Genomic DNA, 27,457 nt, shown 5'->3' on the forward strand with positions numbered 1-27,457 from the left:
AGAAAAAATGAGAGAAAAGGGTCTCATCCTTCAGTACACCTGCCCAGCCACCAACAGACTAAGGACTGAGTAGGAGCTTGCCTTCATATCTCTCTGCTGGACAGCCTTTGCCAGGCCTTTCTCACATGCAGTGTTCCATGCTTCTAAATTTATGTTTGATCTTGGTCTGAAACATCTTGTGATGCTGACTTCCTCCATTCAATTATATCTTGTCCAGAGAAGTTTGTCTTGAAGCTGGTTTGTGCTCATGCTCTGATCCTCTGGTTATATTACAAGAGGTGAATAGTAACTCTCTATAATGAAAGAATGTTGTTTATATGTATCTGTTATATAGATTTCATTTTTTTCTCCCCCAGAGATTACAATAGCTAGTTGGTGGATTCTACCTTAAATGAAATGGTCATTCTGGAAAAGAATGGAACTAGCCTGGATCCTGTCTGCTTTAAAGTCCAGAGAGCAGCTTGTACAGGATAAAAATGGGTTTCCTTTGATTAAGCTAATAATTAGTAACCCATATTATCTCACTGCAGTGGTACATGATGCAAAAGCTGCAGCTTCCTGGAATCCAGAGGAGAGGCAGACCATGAAAGGCAGAATTAGGAAACAACATGTTTTCCATTCTGTAGCAAATGGCATAATTCTGCTTTTCTCTTTTCCCAACTCAAATGAAAATTAAAGGCTTTTCTCCTAAAGTGAAATAAACCAGCAAAAACAAATACTCCAATCACATGTATTTTCTTGACTCAACACATACATGAAATAAAATCTTAAAAATTTCATTTCTATCATCATTCTATAATTTATCTAAATGTTTCTTCTTATTGAAATATTCACAATTCTGTTATTTGCTATTCCAATTTCATCAAAACAGACCTTGTTTATATAAATGAACACATTTCAGTATCTTTTTTCCTTAACAAAAAAATCTACTGAGAGAAACTACTTCTGCAATGCATTCTACCTATGAAGAAGCCCCAAAACACACACCAAGGATCAATGCCTTTAATGTCAAGTACCAAAGTACAGTGATCTCCAGATGTTACCAGAATATAGGATGGTGCAGAACCTTGGGGTACATAACCACTCCCTTTGAACTAACTTTCTGATCCTATAAAATATATATAAAAGTTCAAAGCTATGTTAATCACTAAGGACACCAGAAGAGAAAAAGAAAATTATGTTTACTACAAGGTTGATCCAAACTGCATGAAAAATATACTCAGAGAGTAAAAAATGGAAGGATCTTTAGACTAGGGCATCCTATGGGTCTGAGACTATTTTCTATTTTCATTATAGACCAAAACAATGGATAGAGTCTTCCTACAGTATGAGATGGCTCTAATCAGAGGCATATGGCAGGGGCACTGAGAGCATGATGAGAATTTGTTAAGTGATTTTTACCAATGAGATACTTGAAAAGATAACTCAGGATAATGATCAATAGGTGCAAGAATAAACTGCTACACCAAGGAAGGAAAAATCAACTTCACATAAAACTTGCTGAAAGTAGAAAGAAGTAATCATGTCTTTGGATTCACAGTGAAAAGAAATGAGAGTTAAAGCTCTTAAATTGCAGCAAGAATAGGTTAGAAAGGAGAAAAACCTTCCTAAGCACTAAGAATAGCACTGGGACAGGACATCTGGTCTATAATGTTTCCATTACAGTAAGTCTTCAAATTCAGCTTAAACAAATGTGAATGACAGAGACATTGGCAAGACCATGCTGGAATCAAGGATATTTAAAGGTTCTCTAGAAACCTCCTTGCCAGCTCTGTGGTTCTTTGAAATCTCATCTGTTTGTGTGGCTTTCTCAAATGGCTGCTGAACAGACTACAGATCTTCTGGTGATCAGCCTGACCCATGGCTCCAGCCAAGTTCAGCCTGCAAGGCAGAGGGAAATTCAGGATCACTACGCCAAGTGAACCCTACAAAGAGCAAGTAGACACCAAATTTCTGAAGTAATCTTGTTCTACTTTATGAACAAGAGCTTTACATCAGAAAAATGTCCCACTCCTAAGTATTTTACGTGAAGTGCAATTCACCTGTGTGTGGAAATTGCTAAAAGTTATTCTTCTAGCTGTTACCCATTAAAGGAATGTAAGGCAAAAAAAATTATTTAAAATCACTTCTGTGACTTCACTGGTGATAGCTTTGGTTTTTGTTTCTTCACATGTCTCTGATCAGAGATGGACAACTGGTTCTTTCTCATCCAGTTCCCATCAACTCCCTTTGTGCTTTGTTTGTTGTTGCTGTTTGGATTTGGTTTTGGGGGTTTGGATTTGGGGGGGAAACAGGCAGGCAGCCGAGAAAATCCTTGTTTAAGGTAAAACCACCCTGCTTTAGAATTCTTCTTAATAACCTTTGTCCTCAGAGAATTTAAGTTTTTCTGTCTGCTATCTCTAATTAATAACTCCAAGTTGTTTTCAGTATCTTTCAGGAGGTGAGGCGCTTGTGCTCATCCCCAAAGGAATTTGGGATAGCTGTAAAATGCCAATGCTCTAAACTCCCATGTCTTTGCTTGTAGGATAGAGACCCATTGAGAAATCAAGAGGCTCAACTTCTTTCTCCTCCAAAATGCCACATTAAGGGTTTTCAACTGCTTCCAATTTTAAATCCATAAACGTTTTCTAACACAGGGATTATCCCAACTGACAACGACTGGATAATCAAGCCCACTGACAACAAACTTATACTAGTAGGAGATGAGGTTGTACATTTTTAGGAGTAATCCACAATCCCTCAGGAGTCTGGAGAGCAGAGTCTGAAAATCTCTAGCTTTCTTTACTTCAGCTTTGTTTAAAAACAACAGCAACAACTACAAAAATTCTTCTGTCCCAGGAGGTCATTGCTCGTGTTTAATATAATTAATAGAACTGAACTGCAAAAGGAAAAGTGCTTATTTTCTTTGGTGGATTTCCAAGGCTCCACATGGCAATTGAGACAGAGCTCTGTCATGGGCTGAGAGCTGTGAACAGACTGGCCCTGATGTATAGTAAATCTTAATTAGGTTTTCTGGCTCTTTGCATGGGGAATTCCAATAAACTGCTTCTCTTGTTGAGACTCATGCTTTGTCCTTGCAGACAGATTTGTTTATGTGCCCCTAAAATACATGTATAGGAAGCTTATGCTTCCACTTAGGCTGCTCTTTTCTTTACACTCATCTACAACATTTGCTCAGGTGAAGCTCTTGTGCTAAACAGGTGCAAGGTCTGATGATTCCAGCAGAAGATGGACCAGCCTAATTAGGAAGGTAATGATGACTCCTTCCTCTTTACTGCACCATACAGACAGAAGGTAACTCATAAGCAACCCTTGGGTAACTGTTAACATTAGAGAAACTGAGGAACTGTAAATTGTTCGGTGATTATAGCAGATGATGTCAGAGACAGAACAGTAAACTTGTACCTTCTCTCTTGCATTCCTATGCAGCCCATGATCCTTTCTTGAGGATTTGCCAATACAAAATATAAATGTATATTCAGTTTCTTTCACACTTAAATATTTTTCTGTGGTCTGAATTGACCATGTCTGAATTGACTGAAATTGTTGCAAGTAAACACATATAATATCACTGGAAAGGGATTTCTGGGAAAAATAAATTGGTATTCAATAAATTCTGCTTTTCAGAAATTCAGTAGCACTGTAGACCCAATCTGTAGAATGAGTTTTGAAGTCAAACACTTAGAAGGGTTCCAGTTCTGTGGTTTATAAATGTTAACAATGTCCTGGAGAGGCTGCCACTGGAATAATTTTGAACCTGCTCCTTTGAGGAAGATGTCTTTATAAATTATTTCTGAGCTCTGTATTTGTTCAGTTTGGACTACTATCAAAACCATTCTTCAAAGGCCTCAAACATTTACACCTAAAATGTCACCTGCAAATGAAAGTGTGTTGTGTTTGCTGCTGCAGGAAGCAACAAGTTTTCTGATTAATATCTAAAACTTTGTCACTAAAAACTATTTGGATCCTGAATCAAAATCATGCTTGGCTCAAATTTCCAGTGTGCTCTGCACCGTCATCTGAGATGTTTCTACAGCCTCCTTTCCCTGTAAAACTTCTGGAACTTGTGGAGGAAAACTGCTGCTGAAGCACTGCATTATTTGCTGTATTAGCTACAATAAGCAGTGAAAGAATACCAAGAGAGTAATTGATGTAGCTTAAAATTAAAAACTCTCAGGTCTCTGCATGGCAGCAGAATTGGAAAAACAGGTGCTGCTCATGGTATGGGAAAATGAAGTTAGGGATTCTTTAGCCAAATAGGGCAAATAAAAATCAATGGTGCTGGACGAATTGCTTGGGGGAGCTGGCCAATGCCATTGGGAAGTTGCTTTCTATCATCTAGGAAAAGTTGTGGCAATTAGGGGAAGACCCCAGTGATTGAAATAAGGCAAATGTTATGCCTATTGTAAAATCTAAAGCAGCAGGATGCAGAAGCATGTCCAGAGGCGGCCACTAAGTTGATTGGGGGGATGGAGCACCTCTCCGATATGGAAGGGCTGAAAGAATTGGGATTTTTCAGCCTGGAAAAGAGAATCCTTTGGGGTGACATAACTGTGGCCCTCCAGTACCTGAAGGTAGCCTACAAGAAAGATGGAGTGGGACTTTTTACTAGAGCATGTAGTGACAGGACAAGGGGGAACAGATTCAAACTGAAACAGAGTAAGTTTAGATTAGATGTTAGGAAGAAATTCTTTACAGTGAGGGTGGTGAGGCACTGGCACAGGCTGCCCAGAGAAGCTGTGGATGCCCCATCCTGGAAGTGTTCAAGGCCAGGCTGGGTGGGGCTTTGAACAACCTGACCTAGTGAGAAGTGTCCCTGACCATGGTATAAGGGTTGAAACTAGATGATCTTTAAGGTCCCTTTCAACACAAACCATTCTGTAATCCTATGATGATTCTATGAGCTATTAATTAGAAAAACTCAGTCCCCAGGAAATTTAGGGACTGGAAGAGTGGAATAAAAGTGGGTAGAAAAAGGCCTGGATGGCTGGGCCCAAAGGGTCACCATCAACAGTCTGAGGTGGCTGGTTATGGGTAGTGTGATGCCCAGGGCTCCCTGCCAGGTCAGCACCCTTTGCATCCTTACAATGAGCCAGATGACAGGGGTGGCCTGTGTCCTCATAAAATCTGAGGAAGGAGCTGCTGTTTATGCTGGAAGGCAGAGTTGCTGTTCAGAGAACCCAAAATCTAGAAGTGGCCCAGCATGGACTTCAGAAAATTTGTCAAGAGACAAAACCAAAGTCCTGTATTGGAAAAGGACAGCCCGTGGCCACAGAACTGTGAGAGGTGCACCAGCAGTTCTGCAGAACAGGAGCTGCTGTGCAAGAGACACCAGCAAAACCTTGTGGCAATGAGGTAATACAGAGAAATAGGGCAGCCAACAGGAAATTGTGTTTTCTAAATATTACACTGTTTGTGACTCGAGAACAAGAAAGGTGTGAACAAACTGGCCAGAGGAGACATAATCACCCTGGCTGGATGATCAGCTTGTTCTCATTCTTTATCATTCCAATACAGCAAATACATCAGCTGTGTTCTGCTGTATTTTCAAACTTGACTCCAAACCAGTGGAAACTCTAAATGGTTGAGGATGAAGCAAGCCTTGAAGAATCCTATTAGAAACACTCATATGACTTCATATAGGAAAGTACTTGGAGAGCTGCAAGCCAGACCTTAATACATTTAACCTCTGTCCCTCCCATCAAGAGAAGTATACACGTGGTCTTCCTGGAATGCTACTGAAGGCTTTATTTTTATTCAGCTTTTAATACTGATGCCATTACAATTTGTTTTCCAGGAATGAAATCTATGAATCCACAGATATTTCTGCTGTTGTTCCTAGCAACCATTCTAGGTCATAATACATTTGGTGAGAAATTGTTCATTTCTATGCTATCAGTGTCTTATTTTTCATACAGTAGAAGGTAAAAAAATAAATAAATTTTCAAGAGAATCTTATTTTACTTCCTCACTTTTTCCATTGGCAAACATCTCCAAATTCCTTACAGAAATCTGACTAGACTCTTTTTTATTATTATTTTTTCTTTCTGTTTACTTCATTGTTTGCATAAGCTTCACTGAAGCCAAGGACAGTTCTAGGAATAAGGCTTGACTAACTTGTACTTCCGAAATGCCTATTTACCATGTTAACACTGAGCTTTGTGTGTTAATGTAGAACACTTGTATTTTAGGATCAACAAATGGCAAATACTTCCATCTGAAAAAGAATATTCCCACCCACAGAAACAGGATTCAGCTTTCCTAAGCAGCAAACAATAGAGAATTAAGATGTCTCTCAGAGGCACAGCCAGAATAAAAACAACCACACCCCAAATCTGAATGAGATTCTCAGTTGGATATTTTCAGTGTTTCTTTTCTGAGACAAATTATGTTCTGCTACTAAAAGGGTAGTTGGAGAATCAGATTTATTGATGTTTTTTGAGATGTTTAGGAATTGCATATGCTTCCAGGAAGAACATATTTATTAAAAGGGTCATTTATGCCAATCCATCTCATGTAAGATTTTGAAGAGTATGCATCTAAAAGGAAAGAACAAATATAACCTTACTGATACTCAAAGAAAGAAGAGAGACAAAATAAGAGAAAGAAGAAGTTTGCCAAATAAAATGCATCACAGATACTGAAGAGAATACCTAGAAATAAAATAAGAAATTTGGCAATGTGTTTAGAAGTTCAGCAATGTATGATAGCATTTTGCAAATATTTTTGGTTTCACAGTTCAAATTTCCTCTGGGATCGGCAAGTTAATAACAGCTCTGCTTTTGGAACTGTAAGTAGGATTATCTAAATGTTGCACAAATCAAACACAAGGGTTTATGATATTCAAAATCTAGTCTGAAATGAGTAAGGCTTAAATGAGAAAGAAGCATTTAATTATGAAAATACTTGAGATATTTACCAGCAGATTCACAGACATTTTAAGGCCAGCAAAGGCCTTTACCATCACACCTTCAGAGGCAAAGAATTTCACCTTGTACCTACTGCATCAAGCCCATCCCTCCTGCTTGAATTACCCTGTACTTTTTGAAGGACACCTAAGTCTTGTTTTACACATTCAAAATGACAGAGAATTCACCAAGTTTGCAACATTCTTCTACAGCTCTCTAACCTTATTGGAAGAAGGGGTTTGATTTCATCTACTTTGAGTTTGTTTAGACACAAATAGCCTGAATTGCTAATGAGAAATATAATACAAAAGCCTTCTTAAAACTACCAGGAAAATTTGCCTAATGGCCCAACTCCATCCCTCTCTCCAACAGTATTATCCCAGATGCATTTTTGCATGTCTGTGTCTAGTCCATGTGAAACAAAAAAACCCTTGGAAATCTGATGCTTCCTGTTAATTATTAGAAATAGACAATACTCCATTGTGCCAAAACAAGACTAGCCCAAGCAAAGCAAAGGTGGAAGGAATTGTATGTAAAGTATTGTCAAATTTGTCTGGTAGTCTAATAGCACAACTTAAAAGAAAACATCATAAATTAACCTTTCATTTAATGATTAGTCTTATAGACTTTATAAACATTATTAATGCAGGGAAGGGCATAAGAAGGCTAATATAACTGAGATACTATGTTAAACTATGAGCCTTTTAAGGAATCCACCTTCATAAAAAGTTGCAACATATTAAATTAATTTAATTACTCCAGAGTAATTTCTAATTTCAAAAGCCCATTTTATTGGAACAATGATAAATTAGAGAATTTATGAATTGTTTTACAGATTAATACACACAGTTTTTTCTGCAATCAAGATTTTAAATGGCTCTAATAGCCTCAGCACTTACAGGAGGTTCCTAAAGTGCCAAGCAATTATAATTGTTCTCTTACCATATTGGTTTAATTTAATACCACCCAAGTTGCAAAAGATTTGGCTTTTGCAATGGAACACACTCATTCATCCTATTTCCTTTATGACTGATAAAATAAGATATTTAAAAGCAAAGGAATGCCCTGGAAAAAGGAATACCATGTTGCAGATTATCAGACAACAGTTCTGGTTAATCTCAGACTTACTGAGATCAAGACTGAGGCAAGACATGCATGTGTACCATAAGCCCTTTACCCCTCATTTCCACATAAAAAATCTGTTGGCACTCTGCTCAACAGATGTCCAGAGCAGTAGGAACTCAGCAAATATAAAAATGAATCACCTAAGGAGTACTTAAAATTACCTAGGTACTTAAGACACTGTGTGTAAAGTTTAGTTCTGTGAGTAGTATTCAGGAATTTTGTCCAGCTTTTTGCTTCATGAGGACACATTTGCCTTGAGTTTGTCACTTTGTCAAACACCTGGAGTCCTACTTGTGATTCCCTGTGCTAAACATCAAATCACTAGTGTCACAAATGCTACACAGTAAAATGAAGAAGTTCAATGCCTACTGTTCTGAGATTTTTTTCCCCCTTCCCACATCTTGTAGGAAGAATTTTGTAAAGTGCAACTCCCCTAACTCCTGCTGCATCAAGCCCAAGACTTTTCAGCATTGGTTTATGAAGCCCTAGACTGTACATCTGATATTTCTTCTGTCCTTATTCTTTCGGAAATAAAAAGAAGTTTAGAACTGGATGCAAAGAGCCTGCCCAAGACTGTGGGCAGCACAGGCAATCTGATGGGCAGTGTTTCAAGCATCACAGTGGAGTATCACTTCCAAACAGTGACACAGCCAAGAAAGAACAGAGGTTATTCACTTATAATTTGGGAAAGAGAGTTTGCTCATTTCTTCATGTCCAGCTGGCAACCTCGAGTCAAGGAGTTTTCCTTGACTTTCTCAGACATGTCCCTGGCTGACACCAAGCAGAGGAGTAGGCTTGGCACCAGTGTGCCAGCAGGCTTGCACTTGAGTCTGGTGCTACAGGGATGATGGGGACAGGGGTAAGAGAGGGCAGCATGCTCCAGAAAAGAGGTAGATTTAACCTCTTACATAATGCAAAAGGAAATAATCCGAGTCAAAATCCAGTATCTCAGCATATTTTAGATGAAAGTAATAAAAAAGCAGTATGAAAATGTAAAAATGAGAGAAATTATATATTATAGTATTTGTCACATCTGAATCACTAATAGATTGGGTTAGCAATGAATTTTTGATTTCTGAAGAACCATTAAAATTAGACGAACCACTGGTTTATTAATTAAATTCAGGATTAAATTCTTCCTTTTATGCAGTGTAACAAAAAATCAAGTCACTGTAGAGACAGAGAAACACAAACAACCATCAAGGTTCAAAATGACATTGAAAAGGAGTTTCACCTTTAGGCCACTGGTTGATTTTTAAAAGAGGAATTGAAACATGCCTCTGGGGAGTTTGATGTCCTGGGTCAGCTTGATCTCAAATACAGCTCAGTTCCTAACAGACAAGTGTTCCCATCATAAGCATTGCAGCAACAGATAACCACCCTGACAAGCAGAAATGAGCATCCTTGAACCAGTTTTCCTGGAAATAATATGTCACAACAGCCATTCCTTTGCAAAAATACAAAAGCACCTGTTTTCATCTCCCCAGACACCTAAAGCTGAACTAATGTTTGCTGGATTCCACAATCCAAATACAAACACTTCATCCCCTCTTCTCAGATTCTGAAGGCTTGCAGGAAAGGCTGATCCAGACCCAGGGCTGTTACCTTAGGAACTGTTCTAAATCACATTTGAAGCAGTTTGGTCATCATCAAGTACCTGTGATCATCACATACTTCACTTTTTCAACAAGAATACTCTAATACTGGTTTAGTAGGGCTTGCTTAATCATTTTTTAACCCTTTCAGACACTGAAGAAACCTGTTGTGAAAAAGTATGTTAACAAACCAAATAAATAAAGCCAATTAACATACCTTCCCATCTATATTTGCAAATTCTAGCCAAAGTTAATTTGGGATTTAGTGTTGCAAAGAAACAGCTTTATGTGCCACTATCTGGATACATCCCTAATGAAAAAAATATATGGAAATGAACACTTTAAAAGAAAGATGAGGAAGATAATGGCATAATTATTAAATAATCTGTCTTAGAATCAATGGTCACCTCAAACTGTAAAATCACATCAGAAAATACAACACCAAACCCCCCCTCCCTTTCCTCTCATTTATGCTTAACAAAAAAGCAAAACAAATGTTATACAAATATTTTCAGTAGCTAAAAACCAGCTATCAGTACAAAACCACAACTACAGACATTCCTCACTGCTAGGCTGAACTGTTCTCAAAACAATCCAGTGTAAAGGCCACTGACAAATATTTCTAATATTCTGCAGTCACAAAGAACCAGAGTGCTGTGTTTGGTGCAGATCACCTTGCTTGTGCTTTAGAGGTATTATTTAGGCTTCAGTCTATGGTTTGCTATGGACTCTGAACTTGTGGCCCCTCTCATCCTAAAATCTCAGAATAATCACCGCTGTTTAGTAGCATTTCATTGCATGTCCATTAAAAATAAACATGCTCAAAATAGCAGAGATTAAGAAGCTACAGTCTCTTTGCCCATTTCAGCTATGAACAGCTCTGAAAAACATATGTAGTGTTGCCCTCTGTGGATCTTTCAGACCAAAAGAATTAGGAGGAGAATATTAACAGCATCTAATAAGGTGAATCCTGGAATCTATTTCACATTGAAAAGGGGAAATTAAAGAGAAACTATGTCAGAAACCATTCTTACTGTTCAGGAAGTACACCATAATTTCCCTCACTGTTGCAGAAACAAAGCCACCAAGTATATTTTCAAGAAAATATTTAAATAAAATTGATGAAGTGTCAACACTTGACTGCTTGTTTAAATTGAACAAAATTATAAAAGCTGTTACAGAGTGTTCAATTTGTTTCAATGTTATTATATGCCATAGAGGCTCATTCAAGCAGGGAGAATACTGCAGACAAGGACTAAAGATTAGAAGATGTCTTAGACTTCTCCCTGGAACAGCATGAAGTACAATCTAAAGCAGCCAAATTTTTTTAGTGGAGCTAATTTCTTCTCACTATGGCTTGATGAAGAAAAGAATCAGTGTTCCTTTATGCAGCAAGAACACTTTGTTATTTGCTTAACAGGAAGTTAAATGAACCAAAGCTACAGACAAAAAAAAAAAAAAAAATCCACCATCAATTAATGTGACAAATTGTTAATTGGAAAACAAATCAGATTTATTTAAAAACTAAGCTCTTGCTTCTGGCGTATTCATGTTTTCCCAAAGTTGAGCTTATATTCCCAAGGTTTATATTTTTCATAGTTTATGCTTTCTGAGAGTACAGATGTCCATAGGAGAGGGCTTTTTCCTGCATTGCTCCTGCTGAGTAGCCCAAAGACTAATCAAGAGGACCATGGCAAGCTGTAGCTGCTTATGCTCCAGGTGCAGCACAGCTGATGAGAAGTGGTGTGCAAGAGCTCAATACCCATGGCCATCACAAGCACTACTCATATTATCAACTGAAAATAAGGCATTTGAATGTTAAATCTTTCTCTCTCTTCTGTAATCTGTCACATTCAGAGGGGAAGCACAATGCCAATGCAAGTCCCCAAAGAAGCCCCAGAATGCTCCCAGTACCTTACCTAGGAAATAATTCTGATACCCTTGTATTTTCTAAACACAGGCTGAGTGGTGAGTTCTTATATTCCAGCTACAAAACAGATATGTTGGTCTGAAATTCTGGACCAGACACCTTTTCACAGGCACTTCCAGGCTGTGGAGGATGATGCATGGCCACAGCCTCTTAGTAGTGCCTACAGTCTCTCAAATCAAGTCAGCACACCATTGTCACAGCTGCATGAGGTTGTATTCCACTTCACCCAGAGAGCAGCACAGAAGCTGAAGATGAATCCCTAACTGTTTAATATCATCCATCCATCTGTACTTCTTGCCCAATACAGATATTTTGGTTTCAAAATTAGACATCCATACATTTATCGAAGCAGTCAACTCTATGGTATCTCTGTACACTCTAAGTGAGTGAGAAGCAAGGGGCTCTGACCATAAATAAGAATAATATATTCCATGGTTCACTCTCTTCCACAAGGTAAAAAACAGTAGCTAATAAAATATTAAAAGATTCTAAGCATATAGTAGCAAGTGGTAAAACTAGCACGATAAATGTGCCAGCCTACTTCAGCCATAAAACACAGGAGAAAAAGAACCTTAAAATTTAAAACTGATCATAACTTTTTAAATATCACTGTTATGAAACTTTACTTCCTACTGTTATTCAAATGGAAATTCACTAAGGCTTCACCCAGGCTGGCCTCCAATTGGGATTCTTGTGCTCTGAAAGCTTCTGTGCTAATATGGGGGTCAACTGCATGGGGGCACTACCAGTGGTGGATCTCTCTCACAGCTTACAAGCTTCTTTGCCAACAAGCTGCTCCTCACTTGGAGCCAGATACAATCCTTGAAACAAAACCCTGAACAACTTCAAACTTTTCAGAATTTTACCCTTTTATCACACCCAAATGACTCATAGCTTTTTAAATGTCACATCTTAAAAATATTGTTTCTCCAGCATATAAAAAAGAAAGAAAAACCTCTGAATTTCAAAGTAAAATAATAATAATTAAAAAAATATTTCTTCTGTATTGGAGAATTCCCCTCTGCCTTGGTTTACTATTTATAAACCACCAGTCTGGGATTAATTATTATAAATCCTTAAAGCCGAAAAGAAGATTTGAGGCATTTTATTCTACGTATAATCTATACCATTATTAAACTGCAGCTCAAATGCACTCTATGTCCTATATCTATTGGTCACCTTTTAACATTTATGCATTTTATCTACACTAAATTTTATTCCCTGAGAGGAATAACTTCTCAGCACTTTGAAAACATCAGACCACCCAAGCGAGGTGGCAGTGCTCAGTGTGAGCAGTGCCCCTTCCAGGCTGCAGGGACACTCACCAGGCACCCCATCCCTCATCCAGTGGGTGATGTCTGTTCCATCTGCAGTGTCATAAACACCCGTAGCGTTGATGGGCTGCAGCAGAGCCAGGATCTCCTTCACAATGCCCCGGGCTGCAGCACTGCCAGTAAAACCCAGGCCAGAAGGCTTGAAGGTGCCCTCATCAGACTCCATAACAATATCAAAGTTGGAGATATTTTCCTGAAAATGTAAGAAAAGAAGATATTGTGCTGTGGTTGTTATTTTAGCTGGCATTATACACTGGATTCTAGGTGTCATTGTGAGCATACCACAACAAATTTCCTTTCAGAAGCAGAGAAATGCCTCCTGTTAAAATGTCTACATAATCATAAATGAAGGGACCTATCTTTCAGTATGGAAATGGCTGAAATAGTTCATGTTCTGAGGCACCAATATTCTGTAGCACCCACAACATGACTGGTCTGCTGTCCCCAAATACTTGCTTTCAGACTTCTGAAGTGCCATCTAGAAAGGTAAGACATCACCACCATACTGCAGTTTTCATTTGCAGCTCTCCCTTTTTTCTCAAACCTGAGACCATGAAATTCTGTTGCAGTGGAGAGGGTATGCAGTCCTGTTGCTTTAAAATTAGAGGCATCCAAAGCCTTCACAGACTGTGAGTCTATTTGAAAGCCAGCTGCTGCCTGTTCAGAAACACATTATTTTTAATATACCATATAGTCAATTCTGATATTGATTGGGGGATTGAAATGCCAAGGTTTTCCCCCAGACCTGAAGGAATAATATCTATTTTAAGGAAAATTTGTGTTTCCAAGTTAAATTCTCACAAGAAACACGAAAGGTAAGATTTTGTGTACAAGTAGCATAATAACATTTGCTTTTAGTGTGTACGTGGAAGAATCTTTTAAGCTAAAAGAACAAAGATTAGCAATTTATTTACTTACCATATTTGCTTAGATTGCTCAGTTTCAAAGGTCTAATTGGAATGAAATACATAGGGATTTTACGTGAATGAAGATCTCATTTTTTTGGAGAGGCACATAACTTTTTAAAAACAGTTTATGGTCATGTCAGGCAGAAAAAAGCTATACTTCAGGCCATCTTCAATATGACTAAGAGAACTTACTGCAAGTTTTACTCCTATGCCCAGATCTCATGTCTAACTTTATGGCTGCCACGGGTTATTTATTACAAGAAAATCACTACAAGGGATATGTGATAGCAGCAACTAACAGATCCATGTCATTACCAGCCTATATAAGCCTACAATTCAGTAAATAATTACTTTACATTTTTCTGTAAGTAAACCCAAATATGTACTACAGGTGGCTGTGAATAATTCAGATAAGTTTTCAGATGTCCTTTATAGAATTTGCCAAGAACTGTTTAACACTTTCACAAAATTTTTTTTTTTTTTTAGTGAAACAATTCTAACAAAGCAGAGCTATTTACTTTTCACTTAGAAATATATCCAGTAGTTAAAAAATTAATCTAAAATCTTTGCCTGATAAAGAAACTGTAAATGTTACAATACCTTGAGATAACGAATTTATCCACCCATTCAGCTACTGGAAATCAATATGCAAATAACCAATCTTACCACCTCATTGGCAATCACCATTTTTAGACAGTGAAAAAAATCTTCAATTTGCAAAAGATTAAATGTAAATAATTAGGCCACATATGGTGTCTAGGCCTATCATCAAATGCTGTCCTGAGGTCATGAGCCTCAACATAAATCATGATTCACAGACTGTCTGAATATAGTGGGGGAGAGGCAGGCCAAGAAAAGCACACTGCAGGCTGAAAGGGACCAGTGATGCTCCAATTTCACAGATACAATACAAAAAATGTCTCAAAATGTAAACCTTTTTTTATCATATGCCCAAGGAGGAGGACTTAGTAAAGACAACACAGATTTCAGTGTGCTGGTGAATTGCCAATGAAAGCTAACTTAAGTACAGTGAGCCCTACATAAATAGATGATGCTATGGTACTCAGTTCCATTGGTTGAGTTTCCAAAGCAGGACTTCTGTCCATTTTTAGAGCAGCTGAAATGAAGAGAAGCAATAAGGCCAGGGGAAGGGACTATTCAGGGTAGTGAAGTGAGGAGAAGAGTGAGCATGGGAACAGCATGGACACCTAAAAGAAATCTCACTTAACACTCAAAATAACAGAATCCCTAAGTTCAAGAACACCACTACTATTGCAGAATTGCTGTGCTCTTCAGTTGAGTTTTCTCACATAAATGTGTTTTTAATATGAAACTGAGTAAACAAACCACCCACAATACATTACACCATATTGTTGTTCTGTAAGAAAGCTATTCAGTTATTTTGTGCTGGAGAGGCATGGAAACAGGACACCCTAGGGAGGGAAAATGAGTTCACTGGGGAACAAAACAGAAACAGGTCACAGCTACTTGGAGTACCATGTGGCCTTGAGAAAGCTTTTTCCCTATTTGACCCCCTAGAAGATAGGATTACTTATAAAACTACTCACCATCAAATTTGAAAGCTGCAGTCTTAAAAAAAGTTAGATTGGTTTCCTTGTTCCCATTTTTGTTAATCTGCATTTCTACTTACATAGGGAGAAACACATGCTGGAAAACATGCTTAAAATATACTGCTTAAAAATAGTGAAGATGCTTTTTCATCATTTGTCAACTATGATGCAGGAATAACTGCCACTAACAAAGTGAGGTAAAACCATACATTTGCCTTGACTAATTCAAAGGAACAAACAAACCAGAAAGATGTAAAAAAATAACTGCAGGCTCAGCTGTTTCCTTCAGTCATTCTCCTAGTGAATGTACCATTTAAATAAGCATTTTAAACTCAGTATGTAATTATTTTCAGAAAGTAATCTCATCTGCTGCATCTTGATATTGTGCCACTTCTCTTGGTATGTACCAGAAAATTAAAACTTCTTTGTGTAACCTGCTGCCTAATTCCCTGAACACTAAAATAGACTTTTATCCTTTGCCTTCTTATGACTTGGTCACAGACGAGGTCACCTCTCTTTATTATGTCATCTTTAGCTCTTCAATTGAACTTTTAAATGAAACATTACAATAAATACTGCATGGGAAAATTGGCTTTCCATAGCTTGCTATTTTCATTGAATACACAATTAGGCACAATCCTTACCAATACTTTTCCTATTTTAAATTTTTTAATTCTAATTCCTTTTATTTTGTTCTCTGTATAAACAATCTACTTTTTGTTTCTGCTAATCAAATGTAAAAATATAAGTACTTGTCATCTCTAAGGTAAAAACTTGATAACATGAAATCACAGAATCACAGAATGGATCATCTAGTCCAACCTCCCTGCTCATGCAGGGTCATCCCAGAGCACATGGCACAGGTTTGTGTCCAGATGGTTCTCAAATATCTCCAGTGAGGGAGACTCCACAGCCTCTCTTGGCAATCTGTTCTCGATGTTCTTCCCCATGTTCAGGCAGAATTTCCTGTGCATCAGTTTGTCTGTTGCCTCTTGTCCTATTGCTTGGCACCACTGAGAAGAGCCTGGTCCATCCTCCTGAGTCCCTCCCTTCAGAGACTGATAGAGGTTGATGAGATCCTCTCTCAGTCATCTTCTCACCTTATCATCTTTTTCAACTGTTGGACCTGCCCCAGGAGCTCCACATCTCTCTTGTCCTGTGGAGCCCAGAACCAGATGCTGTGCTCCAGATGTGGTTTCACCAGGTCTGCATAGAGGGGCAGGATCACCTTCCTGGACCTGCTGCCAGAGCTCATCCCAGTGCACCCCAGGATACCTTTGGCCCCAAGGGCACACCACTGGCTCGAGGGCAGCTTGCTGTGTATCAGGTTCCTCAGGTCCTTCTCTGCAGAGCTGCTTCCAGCAGGGCACCCCCATCCTGTGCTGGTGCAGGTTGTTCCTCCCCAGGTTATTCCCCTGCATTCCCCTCTGTTGAATTTCAGATGGTTCTTCTCTGCCCATCTCTGTCGGGTCCCTCTGAAGGGCTGCACAGCACTCTGAGCTATCAGCCATTCCTCCCAGCTTTGTGCTGTCAGGGAAATTGCTGAGGAGGCTTCTGCACCTTCATCCAAGTTATTGGTGGAAAGTTAAACAATACTGGGCCCAGTACTGAACCCTGGGAGACACCATCAATGACAGGCTTGCAACCAGACCCTATGCCAGTGATTACTGTCCCACTCTCTGGGGTCTATCATTTGACTGTAATTACAGTAAACTCTTTCCATTGAGAAAACAAACCCTTGTAATGTTTTTTCTGTTGGTAGGAAACATCTTCCTTCTAGGATAGACACTGGCAATCCCAAGCAGGTATACCTTACAGTAGCTACTTATTCAGTCAAAATCCCAATTGTTAATTCTTAACAGATGTTAAACTAGGCTGCAATATGTCATGACTAATCCATTGAGTCACTGATGGCAACCCCACTTACCCAGCTAAAGCAGGGATATACCTGAAAGTTTAATGCAGGGAACAGCTATCCTAAAAGCCTTCAGTATTTCAGGGGTGTTTAAAATAGAATATTACTTGTCCAGCAGCTCATTTACTGGTTTTATGTTTCACTGAGAAGAATCACCACTTTACAGGAAAAATACTAAAGTCTGTAATGACAAAGCACTTCCTTGACTAATGGTTCATTTGTTCCAGTGATAAAGGACATCAGTTAATCTGACATTGTGTTTTCAGCTTTCTGTTATTGATTTACACTCAACTTTAAGAAACAACACTTGTATTCCAGTATTTGTCCCACAGCAGTCAGGAAACAAGTATAGCATGGCAACAATGCTTTAGAACTCACAGGGAGGTGATGGTCATCCCTATTGCAGTACTAAAAAGCCATTTAAATCAGCACCCAGCTTTGTTAGGCTGACAACTGACTACAGGAAAGACAACAAAAAGCTCTGGAAACACCTAAGTGCATGTGACAGTTAGGAAAAAAAAGTAAAATAAATAACATCCTCTAAGTATTTAATAATATATAAACATGATGTAGTGTAATTTTGAGTTGCTGTTTAGTATGAAGGTAATTTAATGAAGCAAAACAGCATAAACGGAAACTAGAATAAAAACACCACAAGGAAGCAGAGATGTGCCAGCATCAAGGCATAATAACCACCAGCCACAAGCATGATCATACCATTACACAATTTTGGAATGAAGACAGGGAAAATTGGAAACACTGTGAGTTATTCAATTTTGTACATTATCCCATCATTATAAAGGAGAAAGATGACGTAAAGCTGAAGATTAGCACAATTTTTGCTATATTACAGGGTATGAAAAAGGCTCATCCTTTTGTTACAAATAAAATATTCTTCTGCCACATTTTATGGAAAAGCAGTATGTAAAAAAGTCTACAGGTTTAGGGGCTTGTTCTGTAGGACAGCTACAAGTTCTGACCTCGGAGAAGCCAATGACAAAAGTCTCAGTAACTTCAACAGCCTTGGAGCAATTTGGTCATGTGCTTATTAGCACTTCACTCAGGAAAAACATACTACTGCATGTCTTGCCTTGTACAATACCATGACTGTTTCCTCTATGATGATTTGCCAGCACTCACAGAGATGACCATTCAGTATTGTGAGTTCCCTGGGATGACAGACAAGAAAAAGCAGACAGCTCTGAACATGGCAGCAGCCTCAGTAAGGTATGCCTGAAGTCTTGTCTTGTGAGGTTTTTTCTTTGACAAAGGGGCATATCAAAGAGAAGTGCTCTTCCTAGAAGACCTTTTACTGCTCAAATACAAAGGTATCAAAACAATGTCTATGGCTCTGAATGACCATCCTACCACTGCACTCTTTTGACAGGGTTTAGGTTTTCACAGAAAATAGGCAGCAATGCCAAAATTAAAAACTGTGGTTTACATCTTTCAAACAAACATGAAGTTTACTCTTTCAGGAAGCTGACAAGTATTTCTGCAACTTTCAACAAAAGGTAAGTGAAAACAAATTTGCAACACCTTAGAAATTATCACAGCACATATATAATTTTCTACATCTTTCACAGCTGCAGGGAGTTTTGATAGAAGGAAGCCAACTTTCTTACAATTGAACATTGCAATGGACCAAGGACCTATGGATGGGCCAATCTGCCTGAAGCATGCACTGGAAGCAGCAGATCCTCAGATTCAACTTGCAGCTCTGCTTTTTGTTTGAGAGAAAGAGAGGAAACATGCACAGAGAAAAAAGTTTTTCTTACATTAGACATGTATAAATTTTATCTACATGGAAGGAAGACTAGATACCAGGAGACGCTGATTTGGGGTCTTCCATCCTTCAGGCAGTATAAGGAATAAACCTGGGTTTGTGTTTTAGCAACATCTGTATTTCTCTGCAGCTTTCACAAGGAAGCTTATTCCTAAATACTAAGAATTAAGCATTCCTATGGACCTAGAACGTGTAAAAGTTAATTCTGTAACAATGCTATCTTTACTGTGCTTAATACCATCAGTGGTGATGCTGCCTGTTGTGACACTGGAGAACACAGTGCCATTACTTTATTTCTGTAGTTTTACAGCTAATGGTCATTTCACTCCTGCATTTCTTTCCCTTTGCAATGAAAGGAATCAACAGGACAGAATCAACAGAAAGGCAGCAGTAATTTTAAGTAATTTTTGATTACAGAGAGTATTGCAGAGGAAAGTCAAAAGTCAACACATTTTGCTGGGATAAAGGAATCTCCAGTAAAGTCCTTTATACGCTTGGTTCAAATCAGACACAAATTCATGTCTTACATTTCCCCAGAGTACTTGATACCTCAGGAGATAAAGTCTTCTGAAAACTATGGTTTTGAGGAGACAATATTTTCTGGAGAAGAATTATGTGAAAGTGACAAGATATTTTTTGATATTTGCTTCTTAGAGAAAGCAACTCATTAGAAAATCATAGTAGAAATCTTATGTGAGCATCAACAAAAAATACTTAAACATGCATGAAAGAAATGACAGCATTTCAGAAAATCCTGTTTTCATGCAGACAGTTTGAGCAAAATATCAGATCTTGGTAATAAATGCAAACAAGAAACCATAGTAAACACTGGTGATTGATAATTTTTTTTTACATAGTTAAACCTTTACTAAAAGGTTAAAATACTGTATTTTAATTAATTAATTATATTTCTGGTATTTGCACCAGAAATTGAGGTAAGTAGTGTAAATATCATTAAGAATACCAACATGCAGAATATTGAGAATGCCTTCTGCAATGGGGTTTGATTTGAATTCATAACATATTAATGTCTCAGTGATCACAACCAAGTTACTAAAGTAAATTTGAATGTGGCCTAGGATCTTGTAGTCTTCTCATTACAAAATGTATTTGCCTTCCCAAGAGATTGTATGCAATACTTCTATTCCAAAATAAATATTATCAGTCATTTATAGTCCCTTAATTCAGCTGGGTAAATAACTGTAACCTTGTTTCATGGTACACAGACCTTTCACAGAACCTAGTCCAAAGCAATGAAAAGGAGGACAGATACTTCATTACATGTATTTCTTTCTCCCTTCATGAAGACAGCATAAGAGTAAACACACTAAAAACTTAATCTTGGCTGAGGGTACTCAGGTATCATTGGTAAAGGCTGTAGCAGAATCTGTACTGAAGAGTTGCATCATGTGGCTTTCTAGAATATTGTTTCTCTAGTTCTTCAATTTGACTTGTACAAGAAAGTAGTGTTGCAATGGTTCACGATTCTGAAGTTATTTACTGTATTGTCTGTACATAAAGGCCCTACTTGCAATGGGTTGAACAACAGAAAGCACTGGAAGAAGACTCCAGATGTAGTGTCAAACTCCAAGCTCTGGAGTCTGATTTGCACTTAAATCCTTTAATTTCACTGCTCTTTATCAAGATAAGGATCTTTAATGGTAAGGAAAATCAACTCCTTTCTAGTTTGGGATTAAATCTAATTATTGTCTGACAGCTAAAAGCAGTGAGCATTTCAAGAGGTATCTCCTTTGGAAGCAAAGGTGCTGGTAATTCCCCTGAGAGGCTTCTACCCCATGGTCAAAACCATGCAGGTGCTCTGAGATGTCCTGGTGGATGGCAGGTACCCTTGCACTAATGGAAGCACTGAAACTGCTGGAATATACAGGGCTTTCAACTCTTGGAAATGGCTTAGAAAAATCATGTGAAGAAAACAACAGATGAGGGCCATGTGATGGTCTCCAGAAAAATATTTGATTAACTGAAATCATGGTTGTGTGAGTAATGTATGTGTTTGAGCTGCACCTGACTGCAATTGGGCAAATATGCTTTTCCTAAGCACATAGCACACTGGATGCTATCAGAAACAGGAGACAGCACTAGACTATCTAGCACTAGAGCTTTTGATCAACAAATATGGCAGCTCTTGGATTCTCATAAAGCTCTGAACAGCTAATATGCCCTATCACTAGCTTTAATAACCAGAAATGATAATACTGGGATTTAGAGAAAAACTTGAGGGTTATAAATAATGCTATTACACAGGGATACGTGTTAACTGTTGGCACCATAGTAAAACCACTATGCTGCTATCTCAGTTATTTCTGCAGTAACTTATCCACTTTCTAGCAGTGACAACCTACAATGATGGATGAGGAAGAAGGACCTGAACTTAAATTGAGAGAAATAATGAATAAGTGACAAAAATAAGAGCATCTGTACTTGTCCAGTACTATATTGTCTTCATTTCTTCTCCCTTGCCACATTTCCACTGACATGAGGAGGTAATTTACAATGTCAAGGAAATCCATGTCTGCCTGAGCTGAATTACTGCATTCATATTTCTACTTGTTTGCAGAGAACTAAACTCATAAGTCCAGCTATGTAGATGAGTCATACAGGCTGTCTTTCATTTTCCAAGGCATCTTTAAATACCACTCTTATTTAACTTGTACTCATTACCATCAGCAAGCAATGTGTGTGCCACACTATCCTAATTGCCAGAAATTTGAGCAAGTAAATCATTAAAAGGTTAAGTTATTTTTCATGCTAAATTTAATGTACAGTATTAATCAACTTTATTTCATTATTATGAGTAATGCAACGTCCTATAGTCAAATCGATTTATAATTATGCCAGATCATATGGCAGGGGGGAAACAAGAACAACAAACAACAGACGGATGTCATTTCTGCTTAAATTCTCCATGTAAATTACAAACTGTTAAGTCAGACAGGGCTTTCTTTGCAGAGCACAACATCCAGATGGAATCTCACCAGCAGAGCAAGAACTGAGACACAGGTTTGTCTCAACTTTTTTAAAAGCAAAACAACCAAATATCTTGCAAACAACACCCAGCCTGCTTTATATTTCCCTATTTGATCCTTAGGTCTGTTTTTTGGCATTATTTCTGAATAGAAATCTTTGAGAGAACAGTGAAATGAAGCCATTTTGGAGAAAGATGAGACATGCATGATACAATTTCATGTGTTGCTGAAATCACCACCATATGATGGATCTCACAGTCCAACATGGACATGTACAGAGGTAAATCTTCAGATACATTTCTGATGAGTGGTGTGCACTGGGCACAGGGCATCCTTCCAGCTCCTCCAAAATGCAGTTCTGCACGTAAGAAACATCTCTTTCATGTGCTACTTATTCCAGAATATTTTACTCTAGTTTAATTCTGCTGAATATCAGAATACCAGAGGTAAATCCAGAGTCCTTAACATATACCAAACTGCAACTTGCCACCTCCCTGAAAGCTGAGAAAGCAAGCTCTTGGGTGCCAAATAAATGACAGAGCTGAGTTATCCCTATAATTTGGAGATACAAGGAGGTACAATATTATATATGGGTAGTTAAATATACTTCTTAGAAATATGAAACTAATTAGTGGGAAATATTTGTTGATCAGTTAGTCAGAAAACTCTAACTGCTCTAAAACTATCTCTGACAAGTCAATTTCAAATTCAAGTTGATCTAACTTGGTTCATCACAATGAATTTGATTCAAAGTGAGATTTCCATTTATTTGTTCTGATAGGTTGCTTAACACAAAAATGTTCTTAAGAATTTCTTGTAAATCTGCTTTCATGCTGTTGTAGAGCAGGTAACTTCCTAGGCACATTTGCATTCACCTTGTCTCTGCCTTGGATGTATTAACCATTGCTCAGAGTTATGCTATTTGATTAGGGAAAATAATAAAAGATTACTTTAGAATACTTACACAGGTACAGCATATTTTTTATGTGGAAAAAAACCCCAAACACACACATATTCCAAAGACTTTTCTCCAAAATAGTTTTGGCAACTGCCCTTTATCTCATGATGTGTTTTGCTTTGGCAGTGGTTGGCAAGAGAGATAGATGTTATATTTTTATTCTCAACAGTGATAAGTCATACAGTTTATGTGTTCTTGGCATCACCAGAAATCAACCTTTTAGGATGTTCCAAAAAACTAATAATTGGCAAAGCAAATTATAGACTACACACTATCAAGATAAGATAGCAAATATTTTTCTTTGTATTATTTTATGTTTTACATTGTAAAATATTATGGGAAAATGCAATGAAGCAGAAACATAAAAGGCAAACAAAATTTATTTATATTGCAAACATATGTGGACCATTCATCATTCATTCTCAGAAGGTTAGCTATGTTTGAAAGCTATGGCAGATACCATGAAATATCTGTTTAAGAACATTTTTGTGACAGAGTATCTCAGGTCAAGCAGAACACACAAATGTGGTTGCATCACTTACTGTTAAATGTAAAATTAGGTTTATGTTTATGATTAAACCCAGAAAATATACTTTCAGGCAGAACTGGAATCCTGGCTTTGGTTAGTTATTAAGCTGAACATCTTGACAAAAATAATATTCAACATTCATAAAACTGGGGAGAAAAGAGCTGTCAAGGAAATGGTGAAAAGACACATTTACCTTGTGCAACTGATAGTATTGCTCAGCACCTACTCCTCCTTGCTCCTCTCCTGTCCACAGCACCAAGCGTAGAGTCCTTTTTGGACGAAGTCCTAAAACACAGGTTTTAATATTGTTTTTAGATCTATTTGGAGCATTTTTTTGCATTGGTCTCCAGCCTCCAATGGCTGAGACTCCTGTATTTCCACAAACCAAACACAACTATATCAAGTGTGGGGTTTTCTGTCTAGAATACTTTTTTATTGTTTAGGAAGAAAGACTGGGGTGTGGGGAGAGAGCACACATGAGGAAAAAGTGGGCAGTTGAGGTGCTGCTGCCAGCTGCAGTAGCACAAGAGAAGGACATTTCAGGGACAAACTGAAAGTGTCTGAAAACCTCACCAGAAAGTAACTACCTTGATAGATTCCTGAAACATGTGCTTCTGTCATTGTGGTGGTCTGCCATAAGTAATACACATCTGCTCACAGCAGATCCAAATCAAATTTTCATGAAAACTACCATTGCTGTGTCATGGTTAATTTATTACAATTAATTGAAAATGAGCTGCTGGATTTGTATGAGATGTTTATCCATTTCATGAACTGAGGGGCTATGTAATATTATTTTGCTTTTTATCAGAGAAATGAAAAGCAGCAATCTGTACTTTGGAATCTGAAAGAGTCAGCAGCTAAATGTATGCACGGCTTTCTGAAACAAAGTGAACATGAAGCCATTTTCTATTTTGCTATGGGAGCTCAATCAGAAAGATAAGTTCTCAGATAAATTTTGAAACCATTTTTGCCATGGCAAAGCTGATCAGATAGAATTTGCTTCCCTCTATTTATTTGGTTGTTTCTATTCATAAATTAATACATTGAGAGAAACTTGAGAGCATGGAAGAGAAAACAGATAAAGAAGAAACTGTTCTCTGTGCAGTAGAATGCTAATTATGTTAGAGGAAAAAAAAAAAGAAAAAACATGAGGAGATTATCACAAGTGATAAAGCATAAAGTACCAGACACACTTTTGTGCTGAGTAGAAATAATATCAGTATCACTGTCAAAACTTATTTCATTTCCTAACTGAAATGGATGAAGACTGCCAATAGGCTTGACCTTCATTAATTTTTTTCTTTTGATGCAATGAATATGATCTGAAGATTTCCTCCTCAAAACTACATGCTAGCAATCTTCAGAACTGAAGGCAGAATAGAGAAGGAATACCCCACATCTGAATAAAAGACCTTGGATTTTCCAATATTTCATAAAGAAGTGCAAACAAGTTCAAAAGTGTATTTTTCTGAATGTTGATCAGTTGACTGTAAACAGAAATGTTGTCAGACTTCATTACTTTAAAGACAAGTAACCTTCTGCACACCTTCCAGTGGATTCCCTGCTCTCCTAAACAACAACAATAAAGGATTACTTTGATTTTCAAATTAGTCAGATGGCTTATAAGGTAAAATTGAGATAATAAAATAGCTATTGGTTTGAAGTCAGAAAGGTTTAAGCCCGAAACAACCCCAAATGTGTCAGCAGCTTGGTTAGAAGAGGTGGCTGTAAAAAAGGAAAAGGGCTGGTCTAAAACACAGAGGCCAGTGCTGCAGCATTGCTCCAGCAGCACTGCAGTTTAAGTGGAAAAAGGAGGTTTATATGTCACATCACAAATTGCAAAGTGAAGTCCAATCTCCAGCCCACCACACCAAGGCTGTGAGAGCAGCTTTGGTAGGAAATGCTTAAGACAGGGAAGCAGCATCTTCTGGCTGCTCCCAGGCACAAACCAAGCTGCTTTAGTCTGCCAGTGCTGCCCTCAGGGGGACTTGGGGCAGTGGTCAGGGGGTGCTCATGGCTCAGATGGGCTGTAACCTCAGCTCCTGCTCTCCAGGAGCTTGAGATGCTCTCAGCTCACCTGTGGAAAAGACATTTGAGGTTCTTATGGCCCCCTCATTGCATCTGTCCTCTGAAGCTGGGGAAATTGGGACGTGGTGTATCAGTTCTTCCCATCTCAAGGATTCCTGTCAGCAAATTCATTTGTGTGTTCTACTGAAATTTAATGGGCAACTTTAAAAAAATAAAAATATATAACCTATGGAGACAGTTATTTTAGATACAAACAGAGTCTATGGAGGAAAATTTAATTTCCTCATTATCTTAATCTGCAAGTGATAAGTATTTATCTACTTTTTATTAAAAACAGAGCTAATCTGACCAAAGAACAGCAAACAAATCCAGTATTCAGAAGTAAAATTACTAAGAATATTCTCAAAGCATGTTTTTATTAGGAAAAAAAAGAAGTACTGTATTCAAGTTACAAAAGTTTTTAAAAGTAAGTTCAACTACTTTGGTGTGCTTCTTAAAACCTACTGGTTGCTAAACAAGGTATCATCTTTGCAATATCAGAAGTCTTTCAGATCACAGCCCAAATACGTATTGGAAAGAAACAATAAAATAGCAACTGGGCTAGAAAACTAAGTTTTATGATGAATGCAACGTATAGAGGGATGGATAGGCAATTTTAAAATTAAGGAAAACTGTTACACAAATAAAATTGTGCCTCTTTCCTTTTATCTGAATAAATTACTTTTTACATAGTATTAAAAATGAAGAAGCTATCAGAAGAAAAAACATACAGATGAATTTCTAAATCTCCAGTGTTTCAGAAAAATGTATTATCTTTTTCTTTTCTCCATTCCACCTTGCCCTTAACTGAAATAAAATCATAGTTTACTATAAAGGTGCATTTTGATGATCAGCTTCTATATTCTTACAGTTTATCTCAAGCATAAGAGACACTGTAGGGCATGTGGGCTCACAAGTTAAGACTGAAATAAAAACATCGATATGGTCGATCTATGACTAAGGATACATCTGTAGCAAGCACAGCAGGACACCTGCTCCATTACACTCCCTCTGTGCTGGAGTGGCTGCTATCCTTGGGTACCACAAACACTTCAGTCATCCCAATGTGCAGGTCTTATTGACTCTATTTTCTGTTTCTTTTAAGTCACATAGATTGCTCACACTCAGATAACAGCAGCAAGAGCTGAATTTTATGTCCTACCTGTCTTGCTCATGCTTGACAGAATTGAGACATTCCCACACAGCAGAACTGAAATGTATTGCTCAGTAAGGGTAGAGACAAACATAATGATCTGTCACATATGAAGTAAAAAAATAAACCCACTTCACTCTCAATACAGCTTACAAGTCAGGAAGGAGAACTTGAATCATCTTTTTTAAATCAAAATAGAGATCAGTACTATAAACACAAAATTTGCTTCAGTAACTATTTTCCCACTTTATAAACATAAATCCTTACTGATGGGGAGGATCACAAAGATACAGTATTTTCTAAGAAGACAGTGTGTAGATGGCTAACAGGCTTCTTCAATGTCTTCTTAAGACTGACCAGCTTATAAAAACATAAAAGCATTCCACCTTGGTAAAAACAGGTACTTTCCCTGCAAGTCAAGGCACTGGGATCACACACAAGCAAATAAAATATCTGCTCAGCTTACATGAGGCATACAAGCAAACTGCAAATGGTTGTGAGCAGATTAACATGTGTCAAGGTTTAACTTCAGCTGGCAGCCAAGCCCCTCACAGGCACTTTCTCACTTCCCCATCAATAAAATAAGGGAGAAAATCAGGAGAATAAAAGCTAAAAAAACTCATGTGTTGAGATGAAGACAAATTAATAGGGAAAGCAAAAGCTCTGCACACAAGCAAAGCAAAATAAG

General features: G+C 37.8%; 1 protein-coding gene across 1 annotated transcript in view; it reads right to left on the minus strand.

Annotated features, from left to right (window-relative positions):
- Window positions 1–27,457, minus strand: part of CPQ (carboxypeptidase Q) — a 147,555-nt gene that overhangs the window by 16,738 nt on the left and 103,360 nt on the right. Inside the window, exons 6-7 of the mRNA XM_056484106.1 lie at window positions 23,740–23,831; window positions 12,884–13,085 (exon numbers count right to left, since the gene is read on the minus strand). Coding sequence (XP_056340081.1) covers window positions 12,884–13,085; window positions 23,740–23,831 — 294 coding nt within the window. The remainder of the gene's footprint in view (window positions 1–12,883; window positions 13,086–23,739; window positions 23,832–27,457) is intronic.

This window comes from Oenanthe melanoleuca, chromosome 2 (assembly GCF_029582105.1).
Source record: "Oenanthe melanoleuca isolate GR-GAL-2019-014 chromosome 2, OMel1.0, whole genome shotgun sequence".
Lineage (NCBI taxonomy): Eukaryota > Metazoa > Chordata > Aves > Passeriformes > Muscicapidae > Oenanthe > Oenanthe melanoleuca.